Below are 19517 nucleotides of genomic sequence, written 5' to 3' on the forward strand. Positions count from 1 at the left end.
AACACGGCTAGGCAGCAGTAGTTTAATGGGGAGTTTGCCTGCTGGGAACTGGGGGCCTGCTGGGGTCTCAGTTCTTGGCTGGCCCCCGAACACGAGGTTGGCAGGCCTGTGACGGCAGCAGGTATGAGTGAGCCGCTGGTGCAGTGATGAGCAGGAAAGGGAGGACACTGGCTGTTGGCCTGTGAACCTAGGCAAGAACGAGCAGCCAGCACAATCCAGACCAAGGTCCGTGGGCCCAGCTCGGTCCTGTGCGGCTGGTCAGTGGAATAGACCTGCAGGTGTGGCTCTTGTCACTCTAGGACTGGGTTCAGGACAGAGCCTGCTGATGAGCCCAGGGCACCGCCCTCAGTTCTGCAGGTGAGTGAACCGGAGTGGAGCCAGGGGGTGTGTGCCCACTCAGCACCACGGCCATGCACGTCCAGTCTGCTGGCAAGGGCAGTGGGGAGCCCGGGAAAGTCATGGCCTTGCGAATGTCCTCTGATGAAAAAGAACCTGCAGGCTTAACTTTTGTGTGCAATGTTGGTGTGCTGAAAAGCAGTTCTGTGTGCCTTTCCCCCTTGGTGTGGATCAGCAGTGCTGAGGCAGCAGGCGTGATACAGAAGTGTGAGCAGAGACCGTCTGGAATGCCCGAACTCCAGGGAAACTAGAGGTGACAGCCAGCCTAGTGAAGAGGACAGGAGGCGGGGACGGGGGCGGCAGCCCAGCAGGTGCCCCTCGTCTCAGGGCCCTAATCCTGGCTCCAGCCGGGTGGTCAGGGAAGCCGCAAGGTCTTCTGGGTGAGCAGAGCCCACAGTCCTAGGCTGTTCTTCGCTGTGTTTGGGTCATCTCCTCCCATCCAAGGGGAGAAATCTAGATGAGGTTTAAGAATTAGTGCTCTACGAATGTGGATCTCATAGTTAAAACCTCGGAACACGTGTTTTCAGCACAAGGTGTTAAAGTGAACGCAAGGAGTCAACGCCCTTTCAAGGAGGGTGTGGGCAGAACTAAAGAATAAATGGGTCTTGAATTTAAAAAAAATAATAAAATTAATAAATAATAAATAACAATAAAAAGGAATGAAGCACTGATACATGCTACAATGTGGTTGAACCTTGAAGACAGAATACTCAGTGAAAGAAGCCAGACACAAAAGGCCACATAGTATATGATCCCCTTTATATGAAATGTCCAGAATAGAAGAATCCATAAAGACAGAACGCAGACTGGTGGTTGCCAGGGGCTGGAGGGAGGGGGGAAAAGGAGAAGTGATTGTTATTGGGTTGGGGGTTTCTTTGTGGGATGATGAAAATGTTCTAAAGCTGATACTCTGTAAATGGGTGAATTGTATGCCTTGTGAATTATATCTCAATAAGGTTACTTTTTACTTTTTTTTTTTTTTTCCTTGGCTGCACTGTGCCGTATGGTATGCAGAATCTTAGTTCCCCGACCAGGGATGGAACCTATATGCCCCCTGCATTGGAAGCACGGGAAGTCCCAGTAAAGTTACTTTTCTTTTAAATGCCCAGACAGTATATCAAAAATGATATATATTTTGTCTTTTCCTCTCTTTTTGGTTCTTATATGATTGATTTTCTTAATTTGGTGTTTTTCAAATCACAGCCGTGATCCATTCTTGTTGAAATAAATGGAACAATACATAGAGGTCAAAAGAAAGAATTAATCATATTGTTTCCACCACTTGCAGCTTCCCACGGCCCAGTCAGGTTGCTATTCCACTGGAATGGAGCTTAATCCAGCACTTAAAATAGCTGCCTTCCCCATGTGGAGGTAGCATCAAAAGCCTAAATCTGGGACTTCTGACTGTGACCAGGCTGGGCCAGATGCCCTCCCTGACCCCCACCTCCAACCCCTCCATCAGCCTTGTATCCATGAAGGATTCAGAATTCCTGAATTTGCATTTGACAACTAAAAAATGTCACTCGTCACCTGGTTCTACAAGAATGAAGTCGCTAGCCACTGCAATCTCTGACCTTCAACACACCCTGCCCAAAAGGAGTTCAGGGCTGCGATCAGGAATGAGGCACTCTGTGCTCTGGGAAAACTGGCAGAACAGGCCTTCAGACAGTTGGATATTTTCAGGAAAAATTTTTAGGGACCCAATTTCTTGTATCTTCTCATACCTAGAAAAGCACTAAAGTCATTAACGGAGATGTCTGTTCCTGGTGACTAGCAGCAACGCTGTACCGAGATGTTTGCTGGATTGCATGCACCCCCCTCACCAAATCTTATATGTACTGACCTCCCCCCGCCCCCCACCACCTCTTTGGAGCAGCTCCTTAGATCGATCTGGGAGGATGTCTCCCTCCCGAGCTACTGTCCTCAGTAAGTTCCCAAATAAAACTGAAACTCACAGCTCTCACCTTATTTCAGTCGACTCATTTCATCCCTGCCTCCTGGGTGACCTTGGGCAGTTTTATTTCACCTCCGAGCCTGTTTCCTTACCTGTGACGTGGGATTCAAAATGCCCACTCACCTAGTTGTCTGAGGGTTAAGTGAAAACCCACATAGGAAACACTTGACATGGAATCAGGCACAAGCAGATACTCGGGCAAAGTGAGCGCCAGCTGTATACACTCAGATGCACACCGGGAGGCTGTGGCTACACGTGAGCTTCCTGATGCTCACATCCCTTCAGCTCCGCCACCCTGGATCCCCAACACACAGTTGTGGATGTCCCACCAGGAAGGGGGGCTCGGGATTGTAAGGAACGGCACCAAAAAACGGAGGAGCGCTTAAGCAAGCTTTACTTGGGGGCGCTCCCGGGCGAGGTTCACTGGTCCGAGAGGAGGGGCCAGAGAAGTCGCGCCCGCGTGTGGACGCGAACAAAATTTATAGGAGTGGACACAGGGGAGGTGCTTGCTGTGTGAAGCAGCCCTTGTTTGGTAATCTCTCGGGTGTTGTGGCAATGTCAGGTGTCGGTTGCGTCAGCCTCAGAGCCCTTGGTTCCGCCCCTCAGGGAGTGGGAAGACCGGGGCCGAGTGGCGTGGCAATGTCAGGTGTCGGTTGCATCGGCCACTTTGGCGGGGCTTCCGTCTGGCTCCCTGGGCCCTTCCCCGGACCTGCTGGCCTTACAGGGATGGCCTGTGGAAAGTCAGAGGGGGACAGCTTGTCGCATGGACAGAGATGTCTGTGTGGTCTGTTTGTGCCCGCTCTGCCCTCTGTCTCATCGATATTCTCGTCCTGGCCAGTTGGACAAGAAAGCTTTGTTGAAGGGGCCAGGGAGAAAGCCGACTGTGTGTGTGTGTGTGTGTGTGTGTGTGTGTGTGTGTGTGTGTGTGGGCGCGCGCGCGCGCACATGCGCACCACCCCTGTGGGGATACAGACCCCTGCAGACAGCCAGCGACAGATCCGAGGCTTGGCATGGGGCAGGGAGGCAAGACCTTCCACTTCTGTGATGATGAAGATGATGGTGAGGATGATGGTGATGGCTGCCAGCACTTACTGAACACTCACACTCAATTCCATACATACATACGTTATCATGTCATCTAATCCTAGGAGGGAGGTACCATTATCATCCCCATTTTACAGATGAGCAAACAGAGCCCCCAGGAGGCAAAGTGACTTGCCTAGGGCCACGCAGCTAGTAAAGGGCAGAGCCAGGATTTGAACCCTGACCCTCCTGGGTCTTACCCATAAGGCTGTCTGCCCCTTTGGGACAAAGGGGTCATAAAGGATGACAGGGGACGGCAATTTAAAAAACTGTGTTTAGATTGCAGTTTTGGGAGTCAGACTGCTGCGTTCAAGTGCCAGCTCATCCCTCTTACTGTGTGCCTCAGTTTCCCTTTCTGTAACACGGGGATAAAAATGGTATCTGCTTTCTCCACTGTTTGTTTCTTGGGTGCCTACTAAGTGTCAAGCGCGCTAGCGACTTTAAGTGCATTATTGCACACCCTCCTCCAGCAGCCTCCTAAAAGCCCTAGGGAAGTAGGTATTTGTTCTCATTTGCAAGTGAGGTTGTGGATGGGGAAGGGGAGGTGGCTAGCGGGACTGGGAAAAAGACAGAAGCAGCTGCCAGAGAGGCGCAGCTAGCTGCTGGTTCCCCTCCTGGAAGCCCCCGGCCTTGGGCCAGGGGGCGGGGCCTGGAGGGGGTGTGGCCTATCCTGGGGCCCCATTGGCTGCCCGGAGGCGCCTGGGGGGATAAAGCCCGGACCCGTTAGCCCCGGGACGGTTCTGAAGACACTCTCTACGTGTTCTACCCTTCATCTGTCCGTGGGCCATCTACCCATCTAGACCATCTCCAACCTATCCCTCCCTTGCTCGCACGCTTTGTGCAGCCGCCAGCTCATCGCCTTTGCCCGGTAAGCGGCCCCATCCATCCTCAGCTCCATCCCTGCCACTGGAGTGCCTGCGGCCAGCCTGGGTTTTCCCAGGGGAAGAGGGGGAGGTAGAGTCAATTGAGCATAAAAACCCATGCTTTGAAGCCAGACTGTCTGGGTGCACTGCCAGCTCTGTGCCTCAGTTTCCTCATCTGTAAAGTGGGGGCAATAATAACAGAACCTTCCTCTTAAGGTTGTTGTGAGGGTGAAATGAGATAGTGCACTTAAAGTGTTCAGTCCACGTATAATAATAGTTCATTTTTACTGAGCTCGTACTGTGACTTCTGACTGCCGGGGTGACGGGTAGGCAGACTGCAGCTTCCCGCGCCCTCTCCCTCCTCCGCGTCTGGCTCAGCCTCCTTTTTTGAAGTCTTACCTTCCTTAGCAGGTGGGAATGGCTGCCCAGTGCAGTTTACAGATGCCCCCTTTCCACAGGGCACTGTGCTGGAGGGACCCTGGCCCCTCACCTGAGGGCATCCGATGGCACAGTGGGAGTCGGGTTGGGGGCGGGTGTTCCAAATCCACCTGAAAGGGGTGGGTGCCTCCCCCACCCCAACCAGGAGGGCTCCCTGAGGCCAGGACTTGGCTACCTGCATAAGACCTTAAGGTCCAGTCAGCCAGAACAAGAGTGCCATTGTCTGAGGAATAACCTCCAGGAACTAAAAGTTAATTCAAACAGATGTGGGGATGCCCCTGTTTTGGAGTGCCTCCTGTCTCTGACTTTTATTCAGCAGATCTAGGGGAGAGGTGGTGTGTGTTTGGGCGCCCCCTCCCAGGCCCTGAATGTCAGTTAATTCAGAAAGACATGGGAGGCCCATATTTGGGGGTGCTAAGGCTGCTGGGGTGGTCAGAACGCCATCCCCCACTTTTCTTCCAAGCCGGGCATATCTGGACCATTCTGGGAGGGGGGATGCATGGGCCAGGAGTACCCAGGTCCAGGGGCTGGACCAGTGGAGTCACTGGAAATGTAGTGGGGGGATGGGAGGGGGTAGCCACCCTTGCCTGGCCTTCTGGGGTCGGGGGGAAGGGAGGAGCAAATAGGCTGTTCAACCACCCGCTGATCAATTCCGACTCCCATCAAGTTGGGGACAATCAGTTTGCCCTGTGACTCAGCAGGAGAGGCAGGAGGGAAAGCCTGCATGTGTATGCGGGGGCGTGGTCAGAATCTGGGCCACCTTACTTTCTCGGTCACCCAGAATCCGTGCAGACAGGAGACCCTGAGCCACACCCATGTGTCCTGGAGAGAGCCTGCCTCTGGGCCTAGACTGCCTGGTTCAAATCCTGTCTCCCCCACTTAGGAACTCTCTGGCAGTCCAGTGGTTAGGATTCCACGCTTTCACAGCCAAAGGCACAGGTTCATTCCCTGGTTGGGGAACTAAGATCCCACAAGCCACGCGGCATGGCCAAAAATAAAAAATAAAAATCCTGCCTCCCCTACTCCCTAGTTGTGTGAACTTGGGCAAGTCAATACTCCAGCCTCTATTGCTGTGTGACAAACTGCCCCAAGGTGAGTGACTGAAAACAACAGCAGACATTCTTTACCTGTCATGACCCTGGGGCTTGATTGGACTCAGCCAGGCAGTTCCCACTTGGGTCTCACTTGGGGGCTGCAGTGTGATGACGGTAGCTGGGCTAGAGTCATCCCTAAGTCAGACCCCAAGTCTGGCCATCAGCTGGAATCTCAGCTGGAACTGTCGGGCGGGACACCTACCTGTGGCCTCCGCGTGCGGCCTGGGCTTGCGCCGCCCATCATGGCATCTGGGTTAGGACAGGGAGCTTACCAGCCAGGTGGAAGCTGGGTCACCTTACATGGACCAGCCTTGAGAGCCACACTGGGCTAGAGCCACACACTAGAAATCAGGACTTTCTTTTCCTTTGGAGAAGCCATAGTTAAATATTCACCAGCACCTCACTGCTTGGAGGTCACATAGTGTCACTTCCACTGCAGCCACAGCGCCCCTCCCACCTCCGACCCAGTTCAAGAGGAGGAAGCATAGACCCTACCCCACCTCTCATCTAGAAAAGCGTCAATGTCGCATCATAAGAGGTACATGTGGTCAACCTGAAAAACAGAGTCTGAGTCTGTTTCCTCACCAGAACTGGAGAATAATGACACCTCCTAGGACTGTTGAAAGGATTAAGTGAGTTAATATCTGTAAAACTTAAGACAGTGCCTGGCACATGGTAATCACTTTAGAAGTGATTATTAAATAATATAATAATTATTATAAAAAATAACAATAGGGCTTCCCTGGTGGCGCAGTGGTTGAGAGCCCGCCTGCTGATGCAGGGCACACGGGTTCGTGCCCCGGTCCGGGAAGATCCCACGTGCCACGGAGCGGCTGGGCCCGTGAGCCATGGCCACTGAGCCTGCGCGTCTGGAGCCTGTGCTCCGCAATGGGAGAGGCCACAACAGTGAGAGGCCCGTGTGCTGCAAAAATAAATAAATAAATAAAAATTAAAAAAAAAAAAATAACAATAATAAAAAGCTTCCCCTAACTGGGTACAGGGCTTTCTGAAGGTTAGTTTTTTAAAAATGCATATTTTGGACTTCCCTGGCGGTGCAGTGGTTAAGAATCCACCTGCCAATGCAGGGGACACGGGTTCGATCCCTGGTCTGGGAAGATCTGACATACCGTGGAGCAACTAAGCCCGCGAGCCACAACTACTGAAGCCCACGTGCCCTAGAGCCCGTGCTCCACAAGAGAAGCCACTACGACGAGAAGCCCCGCGCGCCACAATGAAGAGTAGCCCCCGCTCACCGCAACTAGAAAAAGCCCACACGCAGCAACGAAGACCCAATGCAGCCATAAATAAATAAATAAATAAATAATTTTAAAAATAAAAATGCATATTTAAATAAGTAATATATATGCACATGGCAAAACATTCAAATTGTACATAAGGGGATGCCGAGTGCCAGTTCTCCTCAGAGGTCCCCACCCTGACTGGTTTCTTGTGTGTTTGCTGAGATGTTCTGTGCACACAGGAGCATGTGGATTGTGTGTGTGTGTGTGTGTGTGTGTGTGTGTGTGTGTGTGTCCCTGCACAGACTAGACCTGATATCCCACCCCTGCTTCAGCCATTTAGCCATCCTGTGGCTCATTCTGAATCAGCACCTGCAAATCTATTTCCACCTCATGCTCTTCAAAAGTTACAAAGTCTGGATGTTCTTTCTTTCTTTCTTTCTTTCTTTCTTTTTCACGGCGCCATGCAGCTTGTGGGATCTTAGTTCCCTGACCGGGGATCGAACCCACGCCCTCGACAATGAGAGCAAGGAGTACTAACCCCTGGACCGCCAGGGAATTCCCTGGATGTTATTTCTGATGTTCGTAGCTTCCCAGCATAGCGTATGTGTGTCTTGGGGTGGGCAAGGTGGGGGGCAGATGACCCTTATGCCCATTTTACAGATGAGGCAGCTGAGGCTGAAGGGAGATTCCTTGTCCCATGTCAAGTAGGTGGCCGAGTTGAGATTTGAACTCAGGTCTCCAGGTTGCTATAATCTGGGCCTTGTCCTTGGCCTCCTGGGAAGTTAGGGACAGGGTCCCTCCCAGCCACACTGCCTACTGAATGGCAGCAGCTGCCACCAGGGCCAGCTCCCCTGACCCTCTGGGTTTCCTTCCTTTCTCCCAGCAATGATGTCAGGCGAACCCCTGCACGTGAAGACCCCCGTCCGTGACAGCATGACCCTGTCCAAAGTGGCTGGCACCACCGTCTATCTCAAGATAGACAGTGCCCAGCCCTCCGGCTCCTTCAAAATCCGGGGCATCGGACACCTCTGCAAGACGGTACAGCACGGGCTCTGCATCATCCGGGAGAGTGCAGCAGGTCCTCTTTCTGGACAGGCCAGGGCCAGTGCCGTGTGAAATCCTAGGAGCTACAGGCTAGGCCCTGCAACTTCCCCGCAATGCCTGAGCACCCACCATTAACGCCTCCTCTGATTAAGGGATGCCAGTCCAGAGGGTCCCCTTGTGGACTGATCCCAGAGCCATCAGTGGCCTGACTCTCCCTCACCCTTCCCTGAGCCAGTCTCTTTGGGGAGGGAAGATGTACGGCCTGATCCCCTCCCTCTTTGTCTCTACAGTGGGCTGAGCGAGGCTGTGAACACTTTGTCTGTTCCTCGGGTAAGTGGCCTGCATGCCTCCTCCTGTCCTCTGCTGTGTGTCCTGGGGCCAGGGGCTCCACCTCTCTGGGCCATGCAAACATCTGCCGAAGTCCCAATTTAGAATTCCAGCTGGAGGCCAGCAGTCACCCAGGGAGGGTTCAGAGCCTGGAGGTCAGGGAGTCCCACTAACACCATCCACCCCCCACCCCTGGCAGCAGGCAACGCAGGCATGGCAGCTGCCTACGCAGCCAGGAAGCTGGGCATTCCCGCCACGATCGTCGTGCCCAGCACCACGCCTGCCCTCACCATCCAGCGGCTCAAGAATGAGGGCGCCATGGTCAAGGTGGTGGGTGAGGTGAGCGCCAACCTGGGGCAGGGGCCACAGAGGGCACCTGGTAGCAGGGTCAGGTCCCCCAGCCCCTCACCCCTCCCGCCTCCTCTGTGATCTTGCAGACATTGGATGAGGCTGTCAAGGTGGCCAAGGCCCTGACGAAAAACAACTCAGGCTGGATCTACGTCCCTCCCTTCGATGACCCCCTCATCTGGTACGTGGAGCCCAGGGTCACCCGGGGTGGGTAGTGACCACCCCACCACCCCACTGAGTAGACACCTGCCATGATGAACACCATCACACACAGCGGTGTACACGTGTGTGCACATCATCATATAGAAGCACACACACAGGCATGGCAGCTGGTGCCCACACACACGTGCACCAATGCCCATTCTCCTTGACCGTGAGCGAACACATGGGCTCAGATACACAGGTGTGTGCGATCGGGTCCCCCAGAATCAGACCCCGAGACAAAGATTTCAGGGAAAGCAGTTGACTTGGGAGGTGACTCATTAGAGGAGTGAGGAGGAAAGCCAATAAAGAGCACTGATGGGCCAGTGACCACTGTGGGCAGCTGGCTCTCAGTCCCTCGGGAGCCCCTGGAAGCCAGTGTGGAACATGAACCAGAGTTACCACACCTGCAGAAGATGATGCTGGGGCATCTGTACATCAACTCCCGTAATTCTTAATTCCCATAGTTGGTTGAGGGCTGCTCTCAGGGGGTTTCATCTCCTGGCACCGCCAGCTGCCACAGTCATAGTGCTCCAGTGGCCAGAGAAAGCCCTCAGATAGAGATGCAGATTCTGGCAGCTGGAAATCAGGGCGGAGTCGGGGACGAGGTGACGAGCCCCGAGGCCCATTAGCCGCCTGGGATGAGGGCAAATACAGAGGGTAAGTGGCATCTTCAGGGCTGCCTGGGGTCTCCAGGAAGCCCAGCCCTGACCTGCTCCCCCCCCCCCCACCCCCCCCCCGCCATAGTCCTAGAGCTCCAGTGCCCAAAAGCAGTCCCAGACTCTGGTTATTTGGCTGTTGGAGTCAACTATCCCCCCACCTCAACCATCTTCCCCGTAGTCGGAGCGTCAGAGAAACTAATGGGGCTGAGGAAGGGGCCCCCCCCCTCCCCGCCCCCCCCCCCCCCCACCTCCTCCAGGGAAGGCCACTCTTCTATCGTGAAGGAGCTGAAGGAGACGATGAGCACAAAGCCGGGGGCCATCGTGCTGGCGGTGGGGGGTGGAGGGCTGTTATGCGGAGTGGCCCAGGGGCTGGTGGAGGTGGGCTGGGGGGACGTGCCCATCATCACCATGGAGACCATCGGAGCCAACAGCTTCCACGCTTCCACCAAGGCCGGCAAACTTGTCACCCTTCCCCAGATTACCAGGTAAGTAGGCAGGGGTGCTGCCACTATGTTCCGTGAGCGTTGGGGAGCTCCCCCCTTGGTGCTGGCTGTGAGGCAGATTCCGATGCCAGTCCCATTTTATAGGTGAAGAAACTGAGGCTTTGGTCACTTGCCCAGAGTCACACAGCCAGTGAGTGGTACGGCTGGGACCAAACCCAAGTCTGTGTGACTCTGTACCATGAACATCACACTTCCTTGCACGAAAAGTCTAAGATTAATCATTTATTGGGTTCCTCTGTGGCAGGGTTTTACACACCTCACTAATTTACCAACCATTTACTGAGCCCCTAATATGTGCAAGACACTGGCTGATCCTGGGGAGACAGTGGTGAATAAACACAGCTCCTGCTCCCAAGGAGTTCTTATCCCAGCCCCAAACTTTTGACAGATGGTGTTTGATTAGGATTAGGTTTGGCCACATTATAAAGGAGCCCAAAATAACAATGGCTTAAACAAAATTGAACCTTATTTCCTCTCATATATAAAAAAAATCTGGAGGTAGGCAGTCCAGGGGCAACTCCACGAAGCCAGGGGCCCAGGACCCTTGAGTTTGTTCTCCATAATCCTTATCATGTAGACTTATGGCCCAAAATAACTGCTTAAGTGCCAGCTATCACACCCATACTCCATCTAGCAGGAAGAAGTCAGGGCAGAAGCTATGCCCCCTCCCTTCAAAGACACAATACTTCCATTTACCTCTCATTGGCCAGAAGGTAGTCACATGGTCTGCCTCCCTCCTCTCTCCTATCTCTTCCCCCCGCTTCTCCATCCTTGCCTCTCCCAGTGTTGCCAAAGCCCTGGGCGTGACCACTGTGACAGCACAGGCTATGAAGGTGTTTCAGGAACACCCCATTTTCTCTGAAGTTGTCTCGGACCAGGAGGCTGTGGCCGCTGTTGAGAAGTTTGTGGGTATGTGCCAAGTCCTTTCAAGACCCAACCTGCTGATTCAGGACCTAAGTGGCTGTCCACTTGGCGTGCCAAGGGATCCCATTCACAGTTCTGCCTCCCGTCCCTCCCTGGAATTTCCCATTAATGGAAGTTAATGCAATGCGGTGGTAAAAATAGGAAGACCAAAGGAACAAATGAAGAAGTAAGTCTGATAACATAACAGCAAGGAAAAATAACGAAGTATTTAAAATGTTGGCTCTGAGTTTCCTGGTAGCCAGGGTAACAAAGGAAACTATGGGCCTCAGTGTTGGATTCAGAGGTGGGTCTGTAACTAAGTTGGACTCTTACTGGGTTCATCCTGGGACAGGGATGACAAACACACACACACACACACACACACATACACACACACACACACAAAGCTGCCACTTAATTCTCCTATACTCACAGTTAGTTTGGCTAATCAACCCTGGCATTCTTGCTCAGATGATTCCTCAGAATCCTCAGCATGGTGCTCAGGAAATTACAATCATTTTTTCAGTGTTAGCACTGATGATGAAACTCAGCCCTGGCTCAGACCTTGCAAGTTCAATGTAGGTAATGATGGCAGGTGGGGTTGGTCCTGGACCAGAGCCTGTGCCCAGGGCTGAGAGCTGATTGGCTCTTGCTTTACCAGTGGCCCAACTGTTCCCTTGCACCCTGTGGAACTCTGGCTCTACCCTTACTATCCTCCCCCCCCCCCCCCCCCCGCCCCGGCAGATGAGGAGAAAATCCTGGTGGAGCCCGCCTGTGGGGCAGCCCTAGCCGCCATCTACAGCAACGTGGTTCAGAAGCTGCAAGGAGAGGGGAAGCTCTGCACCCCACTGTCCTCCCTCGTGGTCATCGTTTGTGGGGGCAGCAACATTAGCCTGGCCCAGCTGCCAGCGCTCAAGAAACAGCTGGGCATGAAGAGCAGGCTGCCCCAGTGAGGACGCTTCCCCTACCCGGGAGACCCCTGGAAGGGCTGGAGTTCTATCCAGTGACTTGTTAAATATGATTCTTGTGTCTGTTGGGAGCCTGTGGCCCGGGCCAGCCGGTAACCTCATTCTCATGAGAACACTGTGCGGAAGGCCCGGAAGGGAAGCAGCCAGCAAGGCTGTGAACTGAACTCTTTGGTATCTGTGTGACTGCTCTGTGGTTTCTGCCCGCCCCCCGCTCTTATCCACCCCCGCTAGGGTGACAACCACCCACATGGAATAGACCAGGTACCCTGAGCAGGGTGGGCAGGAGGGACAGGAACCACAGCAGCGGGGCCTCCTCAAGATGAGATGTCCCCGACCCAGGCTTTCTCCCTGGGAAGGTGGACAGGGCCACAGTCCAGGGTGGAAGAACCATCTTGTCTCTCCTCCCAGAAAGCCCAAAGTCCATCCTTACTCACTTTTCTAATGTGCAAACTTTCATTGAAGAAAAGCATTATTTATTGAAATGAAGCTCCTTTGAGTTTTTCCAACATGGCTGCCTTCCTCCCTCCCTCCCTTCCACCCCACCATGCCTGCTGTCACCGCCAGCTCTCAACACTCACCACCGTTCCATCCTCCACCCCACCCCCACCCCTGGGAACCCCAGGCTCCCACTTGGAAGCCAGGATCCCAACTCCCCCTGGGCTTGTGTGCCAGGAGGGGGCATCCCTGCATGGCAGGGAGCAGGTGAGGGGGAGCTGTGCTGAACACGAGGGGTTTGGGATGGGATGCAGGCCTCCAGTGGAGGCAGAAGAGTCCAACCTCATTCTGTTCGGAAGTCCTTCCTGATAACAGAATGATTTTATCACAGAACCACTGGGAGCAGAGTAGTGAGTCCCCCATTCGTGGGGGTTTGTAAACTGACACTGGACACCCATCTCTGGTCAACGTCAAGCAAACCCTCTCAAACACAAACCCTCTCTTCCAAGGACAGCACATTACTGAAGCCAGCCTATAAACCAGACAAGAGGAACTGCCGGGGTTGCCTGGAGGTCCTGAAGGGAGCCCCCCATAGCCACTCAAGAAGACCCCTGCACTACCTACAGCAGCCCCTGGGACACTAGTGGATCCCCAAGTTCAAAGTGAAGTTTGAGAACCAACCTAACCCTTTGGGATAAAACACAGATCCACATGGGCTTGCAGTCCCCCACCCGCCTTGACAAGGAGCAGGTGCTGTGAAATTTCAGGGAAAACCCAACCCAGCGACAGGCTTACATGCTGATTTCCAGCCAGGAGGGACAGCACATGTACTTTAAAAACCCAGGAGAGAGGACAGCAGGAAAGGGCAGGCAGGGATGGGAAATCATCAGCCCCTTGGCCCCAGAATTGTTCCCAGGGGGACAGGGCCTAAAACAGCATTCAGTTCAGGGAAACCTGCCCAGAACAGGAGTCTCCAGCTTCCACTGTCCCGCCTGAAATCAGGCACAAAACCCCCAAAGAAGGGAGGCAGACATCTCTGCCCACTAAAGGAGGAGCCGCTGTGGGCCAGGGCCGACCAGCTGGCCAGACCCTTGTCCTGCAGGGGAGGGCAGAAGTCACAGATGAACCTGCGGCTGCCATCTTGAAGCTGAGGATTGTGGGAAACTCCCAGGGCAAAGGTGCTGAGGGAAACTGCCTTTCAGGCTGCCCCTGCAAAGGTGGGTCCTGCCTTCACTGGATTGGCTGAAGCTCCAGTGGGGGACCATCTGCATGACCCCCCATTCTCTGTTCAGTCACCTTAGCTTCACACCTACCCTTAACTCCTGAAAAGCCGCAAGAGGGACCAGAATCATTCTAGGGAACAGACAAGAGTTGCCCCTTCCTACAGAGTGGCCCTGTTTGAGTTCCACCAGCCTGAGCCACTGATTGCATCTGCCAAATGGGTCTCATAAAAGCCTCAGCCTCAAGAGTGGTTGGGAAGTTCCAGTGGCCGGCGCACGGTGGTGGGGGGTGGTGACCTTTGTTCTGCTGGGGCCTGCGCCATAACAAGGAGGTGGGGAGGGAGAGCTGTGTCCCATGGGAGAGTCTGCAGACCTGGGCCCCCGTCCTAGTTCTGAAGGGCCCAAGACTTGAGATTTCAGGCACATCACTTCCCTTCTCCAAGTCTGCATCCTCACCTTTTAACCACATGTGAACATCCCGGCCTACCCCACCTAACAGGGCTGTTGTGAGCTCAAGAGACATGGGAAAGACAACACTCTTAAGGGAGCTGGGAAATGTACCGGCAGAAAGGTTAATTTTTAGAACCACAAGTTGTCAATTCCCAGATAACAAGAATTGTAAAGCTATGGTGAGAAACAGCAAACTTCCCTGGCAGTCCAGTGGTTAGGGCTCCGTGCTTCCACTGCAGGGGGCACAGGTTAGATCCCTGGTCAGGGAACTAAGATCCCACAAGCTACACAGCAAAGCCAAAAAAAAACAAAAAGAAATAGCAAATCCATCCCCAGCCCTCAGCTGTGCTTTAGTTTCTCCAGAGCACTTACCAGCATCTTACACGCTGTATGTCTATTTTCACTATCTACCTCCCCAATGTAAATGTCACAAGAGCAAGGATTTTTTTTTTTTTTGGTGGGGGGATACCTGTTGTTCTGAGGTATCCCCAGAACCTTATAACAGTGCCTGGAATGTTCTAAGCATTCTATAAATTCTCGCTAATGCATGAATGTTGCATGTGTGAGGCCCCGTGTGGGCTACGTCACAGCCACTTTTGCTGCAAATCCTCACCCTCCTCCCACCGAACGTGCACACACATGCGCGGGGAAATGCTGCTCACATGGTTATACCTATTTTACAGATGAGGTAACCAAGGCTCAGAGAGATTAAGTCCCATAACTAGTAGGAGGTGGAGACAGGATTTGAACCCAGGCCTCGGACTCCCGGGTTGCGTCCTTTCCCTAAGCACATCGCATTGTGCGAGTCTCCACTGTAGGCTTTGGGTAAGATCAGGTGGGGAGGGACTCTGTGTTGTGTTGATCTGTCCCCCACCCCCACCCCCCAGTAGGATTTGGGAAGGTCTTGGTGGTTAAGAGAGCCCTAGAACAGGACCCAGAACAAAGTACGTGTTCAATAAACATATGGATAGACGGATGGTCGGATAGATATGGATGGATGGATGAATGGGTAGATGGGTCAGTATCTGGATGACAGATGGACAGATGGATGATTGGGAAATGGAAGGATGGATGGAGGGATAACTGTGCAGATGGACAAGGGGTGGGTGGGTTGGCAGGCGAATGAAGGTATAGATGGACAGACAGAAGGATGGACAGGAGGATGCATAGGTGAATGGTCAGAACCCAAACCTGAGAAGAGAGAGGGCGCCGACCCAGCCTGCCCCACTGCCCCAAGAAGCACAGCACGGGGGCCATGGCCTCTCTTTTTAATGGCGGCACAGCCTGCGATTTGGTTCCTGTAGCAGGGGACCTGTGGGCAACGCCCTGAGGCCGGGGGCAGGCCTGGGTTTGCGGGGGCACGGGCCGAGGCTGGAGCAGGGGGCTGACACTCCTGCCTGCCCCCAGAGAGAGAAGGGCACTCGGGCCCTTCCAGCCACAAGTGGCCAGAAACTTTGGTTCTTGCTTGGTTTCAAGTTCCTGTCCCCAGAGGGGCTGCCCAGCATGAGAAGCAGGGGGGCTTCGTCCTGGATGGAGCAGAACGGGGCTGGGCTCGGGGGCGGGGAGGAGAGATGCCAGCCGGAGGCAACGCCCGGGTCTCGGGGGCTGGAGCTCCAGAGCCGCCGGCAGAAACAGCACTGGGAAGCAGGCACTGGAACAGGCCTCTCCTGCCGGCCCCACTCGGGGCCCCGGAACCTGGTCCCAGGATCCGGCTCCCGCCCTCGGGAAGGGGAGGCATGAGGAGGGGGCCCAAGGCTGGAAGAGAGAGAAAAGCAGGGGGAGAGAGAGAGATGCAGAGAGGCAGAGGGAGACGGAGATGGCATCACCCACTTAGGGGGACAGAGTCAGTCCTGGGTCCCATAGGGTTCCGTTCTCCACCCAGGAGGCCACCCAGATGAGAGTGAACCTGGCCGACCCAGGTCCCCAACCTGGGCACAACGCTCACACGGGGGACCGGGGCAGGAGGCCAGGCAGGAAGGCAGGGTGGCAGCCAGTCGGGTGGCCCCGCTGGGGTCAGCAGAGCAGAGATGGAGCCTCAGTCCCACCAGATCTCGATGGGTGAGAACTTCCAGAGGTCGGGCTGGCCCATGTGCAGCAGGCTGCTGAAGGGCGAGCTGCTCCACTGGAACGGGGGCAGCTGGTCCCACGTGGGGCCGCTGGCCGCCAGGAGACGCAAGGCCTTGGCCAGTGCCGTGCTGGTCACCTGGGGGTAGAGGGGAGGGCAGGTCGTTGAGTTGTCCCAACCTGGGAGTCTCTGCTGCTCCCCGTCCCAACTTTGACCCCATCCACAGCCCCAGGCCCGGCACCTTCACGTCGATGCCCCCATGGGAGCGCTGGTGCAGGGCCTGGAAGGGGTAGGAGCCGTTGGCTGGGTTGAGGTCAGAGCGGGCCGAGACGGCATTCTCCCCGTTGGGCTTGGGGTTGCAAGCTTTGCACAATGACAGGGGGTCATGCAGGAAGTCGTTGTACCTGGATGCGGAAAGAGAGGAAACCTCAGTCTTGCGGGGAGCCGGGGAGGCCAGACTGCTAGCGGCAGCCCCTAACCCAGCCGCCTGCTTTCAGTGTGCCCGGCTCCCTCCCACCGCCTGAGCTTCAGCCACCACCTCCCCCTTCAGCTGGGCACTCCACAGGTTATCTCAGCCTCAGCTCTGCCATCCCTCCCTCCGGGAATCCCTCTGGGCCCCCATCCCAGGCCAGGCTAGAGACCCTGTTTTGTCCCTTCATAGCATTTCCTGGAGCTCAGACGGTCCTCATTACACGTCCATATCAGTGTGAGTACGGGAGGGATTTCTGCACCCCCCAAAGGGTAGGGTGCTCCCCAAGGACAGTGGGGACACGTTCTGTGCCCGTTTCCCAGTCCCAAGCACAGAGCCCGGCACAGGGCGGTCACTCCACAGCTGTCCGTCATCCTCACCCATGACATGAGGGCAGCAACAGGGCTCAGCCGAGCGCTGCCTCGGTTCTGCTGTCCTGGCTGCTACACAGTTGCACCCCACCCCTGCCGCCCCGCCCCCCCTGGGCTTGTTGGGAACTTGAAATGAGTTACAACAAAGCCCGACCACGTGACTCTGGGCTCACGGTCCCCCGCGTACCTCATAAGCCGGATCATGGAGTGCAGGTCGTGTACCAGTGACTGGTTCCGCCGGAAGATCTGGGCCCGGGGGCTCCCGTCGTAGGAGAACCAGTCCCCAAAGTGGGCCACCAGGGCCGGAAGCCCACTGGCATTGAACACAGACTCAAAGGACCTGCTGGGAACGAGGATGGTCACTCACGACCTCCACTGACTTCACTTCACCCGGCCGTGACCGTGGCCAGGGAGGTGAAGGGGGCGGTCGTGCCACGACATTAACACCAACAACCACAATAGTCGGGATAGCAATAATCATGTCTTTCGTTTGTGCTGTGGGGTGGCTTGGTAGGGTGGCCAAGCTAGAGCTCTGGGGTCCAAGAGGCACGGGTTCAAATCCTGACTTCACCGTTGGCCACCTATGGAACCTTGGGAGAGTTAGGTACTTTCTCAAGGCCTCAGTTTCATCATCTGTGAAATGGGAATAGGAGCAGTGGCTACCACGCACGGTGGCTGTACGGATCAAAGGGGATAACCCAGGTAAAGCACAGTGAGGGTCAAGAGGTGCTGGCTGTGCAGCCCAGTTAAAGCAGCTCCAGCTGGAGAGCCACGGCAGGGGTCGGCACCTGAGCCAGGCCTCCCCCTACCACCCTGCGGTGGGTGGGTGCAGACTGGGAGGCCGAACGGATGCCGACCTCACAACTGTACCCTACAACCGTCAGGGCTTTCCTGGAGAAAAAGGGGGAAGGGTGGGTTTCTTTGTGGAGTTAAAGAATCACCTGGGAAGCACCCCTCCCCAGCACGGAGAGCTGAGCAAAGGGTGGGGAATACCAGGAAGGGGGGACATACGGAATATTGTAGCTGGCCCAGTAGGTCTTCTGGTAGAGTTCCGAGGTCCTGTCGGCCACCACCACCATGCCCCTGCGACCGGGAAGGGACACAGGGCAGGAGTGGTGAGAAAGGGGGCTCCTGTGGGTGCTGCCCTGCTCAATGACCCTCGCTGGCTCCCCATTGCCTGGAGCTAGATTATGTCCCCAATCTTTAGCAATCACGGGCTGCCTTCTCCTCCAGTATTGTCTTCCTGAGGTTTCCCCTCCCACACACGATTCAGCTGCCTCCAGGCCTCTGCCTTGGCAGTTCCCTCTGCTGGAACGCCCTGCCCCTTTCCGGGTACTCACGGGATCTGCTCCAGGATGGTAAGCACCCTTCTCCCAGGGCTGGGCCCGCCGGGGACAAATGCCTTGTAGTCCACGATCATCCACTGGTTGTTGTACCTGCCGTGCCCAAGGAAGGAGGGCTGAACAGACCCTGGGGTCACTGCCCCAGCCTTCCCCTGCCCCCAGGGCCACACACAGTCAGGAATCATGGGGCCAGGGTGGTCTGGGCGCGTCCGGCCATCCGACCATCACCCGGACACTTTAGCTTGACCAGGTGTCCTCAGACTTTTCTCTCATCATGCTGCTTACCTGCTCCAGAAGAGTCTATGGCTCCCTAGTGCTTACTGGAACAAAGGTCAATTCTGCGCAATGTTCTAAGACCCTGCCCTATCCAGTTCCCGTGTCTCTGGCTCATGGGGCCCCCATCCACCCATGTCTATCTCCTCGGATGGCCCTCTCCACTGTCCCCAGAGCTCTCAAGTTCCAAATGTCTTCCTGTCCTTCCTCTGGGAGCCTTTCCCTGGGTGGAGAAGCCTGCAAGAGGGGGGCAAATCCTTTCCTTCCCCGTGCCTCAGTTTCCCCACGTATAAAACAAGGAGAGGACTCAGCAGAGGGTGTGGGGGGTGTGGCCCTGGTGCCACATCAGGGCTCCCAGGGTCTGAGCACTAGCGGGGAGGTTGGGTGGGACGGCCGCAGTTCCAGAAGCCCACTCACGTGCCACTGTTGAACCTCTTGAAGATATCGGCCCAGGAGTCCCCGTCCAAGGCCAGGCGATTGGCCACAACATTTCGCATCCACTCCAGCACACAGCCCTCGGGTTGCACATACTTCCACAGGGCCGAGTTCCGGTTGCCGATGGTGGTCTCCAGGGTCACCTGTGGGAGAGCCGACGGGGCGCTGCACGAAAGGGCCCCCTAACTCACAACCGGGGCATGGTGCCACCAAGTGGCAGCGCTGCATCAATCGTGGTTCAAATCTGTTGACTCGTTTTTTAAAACTTCATGTCCTGGCTTAGGTGCATGTTCCTCACTAGTTCTTTGGATGAGCATTGCGGGGGTTCATGATCAAGATCATGCATCCACCTTTGCCCTGGGAAACAGCCCCTAAGAGAGCCCAGGATGTTGCTCCTACAGGACCCACTCCCCCTACCAAGTGGGTCAACT

At 55.2% G+C, this 19517-nt stretch overlaps 2 protein-coding genes across 2 annotated transcripts in view; one reads left to right on the forward strand and one right to left on the reverse strand.

Annotated features, from left to right (window-relative positions):
• The first annotated feature begins 7954 nt into the window (after positions 1-7954).
• On the forward strand, positions 7955-12010 carry SDS (serine dehydratase). Its single transcript, XM_007468566.1, has 7 exons — positions 7955-8107; positions 8404-8443; positions 8640-8779; positions 8878-8969; positions 9909-10136; positions 10939-11063; positions 11802-12010. The coding sequence occupies exons 1-7, from the start codon at positions 7955-7957 to the stop codon at positions 12008-12010; spliced, it is 987 nt and encodes a 328-aa protein (XP_007468628.1).
• Positions 12011-16165: 4155 nt separating this feature from the next.
• Positions 16166-19517, reverse strand: part of PLBD2 (phospholipase B domain containing 2) — a 28048-nt gene continuing 24696 nt past the window's right edge. Inside the window, exons 7-12 of the mRNA XM_007468593.1 lie at positions 19069-19229; positions 18376-18471; positions 18047-18118; positions 17223-17375; positions 16437-16599; positions 16166-16333 (exon numbers count right to left, since the gene is read on the reverse strand). Of these exons, the coding sequence (XP_007468655.1) occupies positions 16166-16333; positions 16437-16599; positions 17223-17375; positions 18047-18118; positions 18376-18471; positions 19069-19229 (813 nt within the window). The remainder of the gene's footprint in view (positions 16334-16436; positions 16600-17222; positions 17376-18046; positions 18119-18375; positions 18472-19068; positions 19230-19517) is intronic.

Source organism: Lipotes vexillifer, unplaced genomic scaffold (assembly GCF_000442215.2).
Source record: "Lipotes vexillifer unplaced genomic scaffold, Lipotes_vexillifer_v1.1 scaffold573, whole genome shotgun sequence".
NCBI classification, from domain to species: Eukaryota; Metazoa; Chordata; class Mammalia; order Artiodactyla; family Lipotidae; genus Lipotes; species Lipotes vexillifer.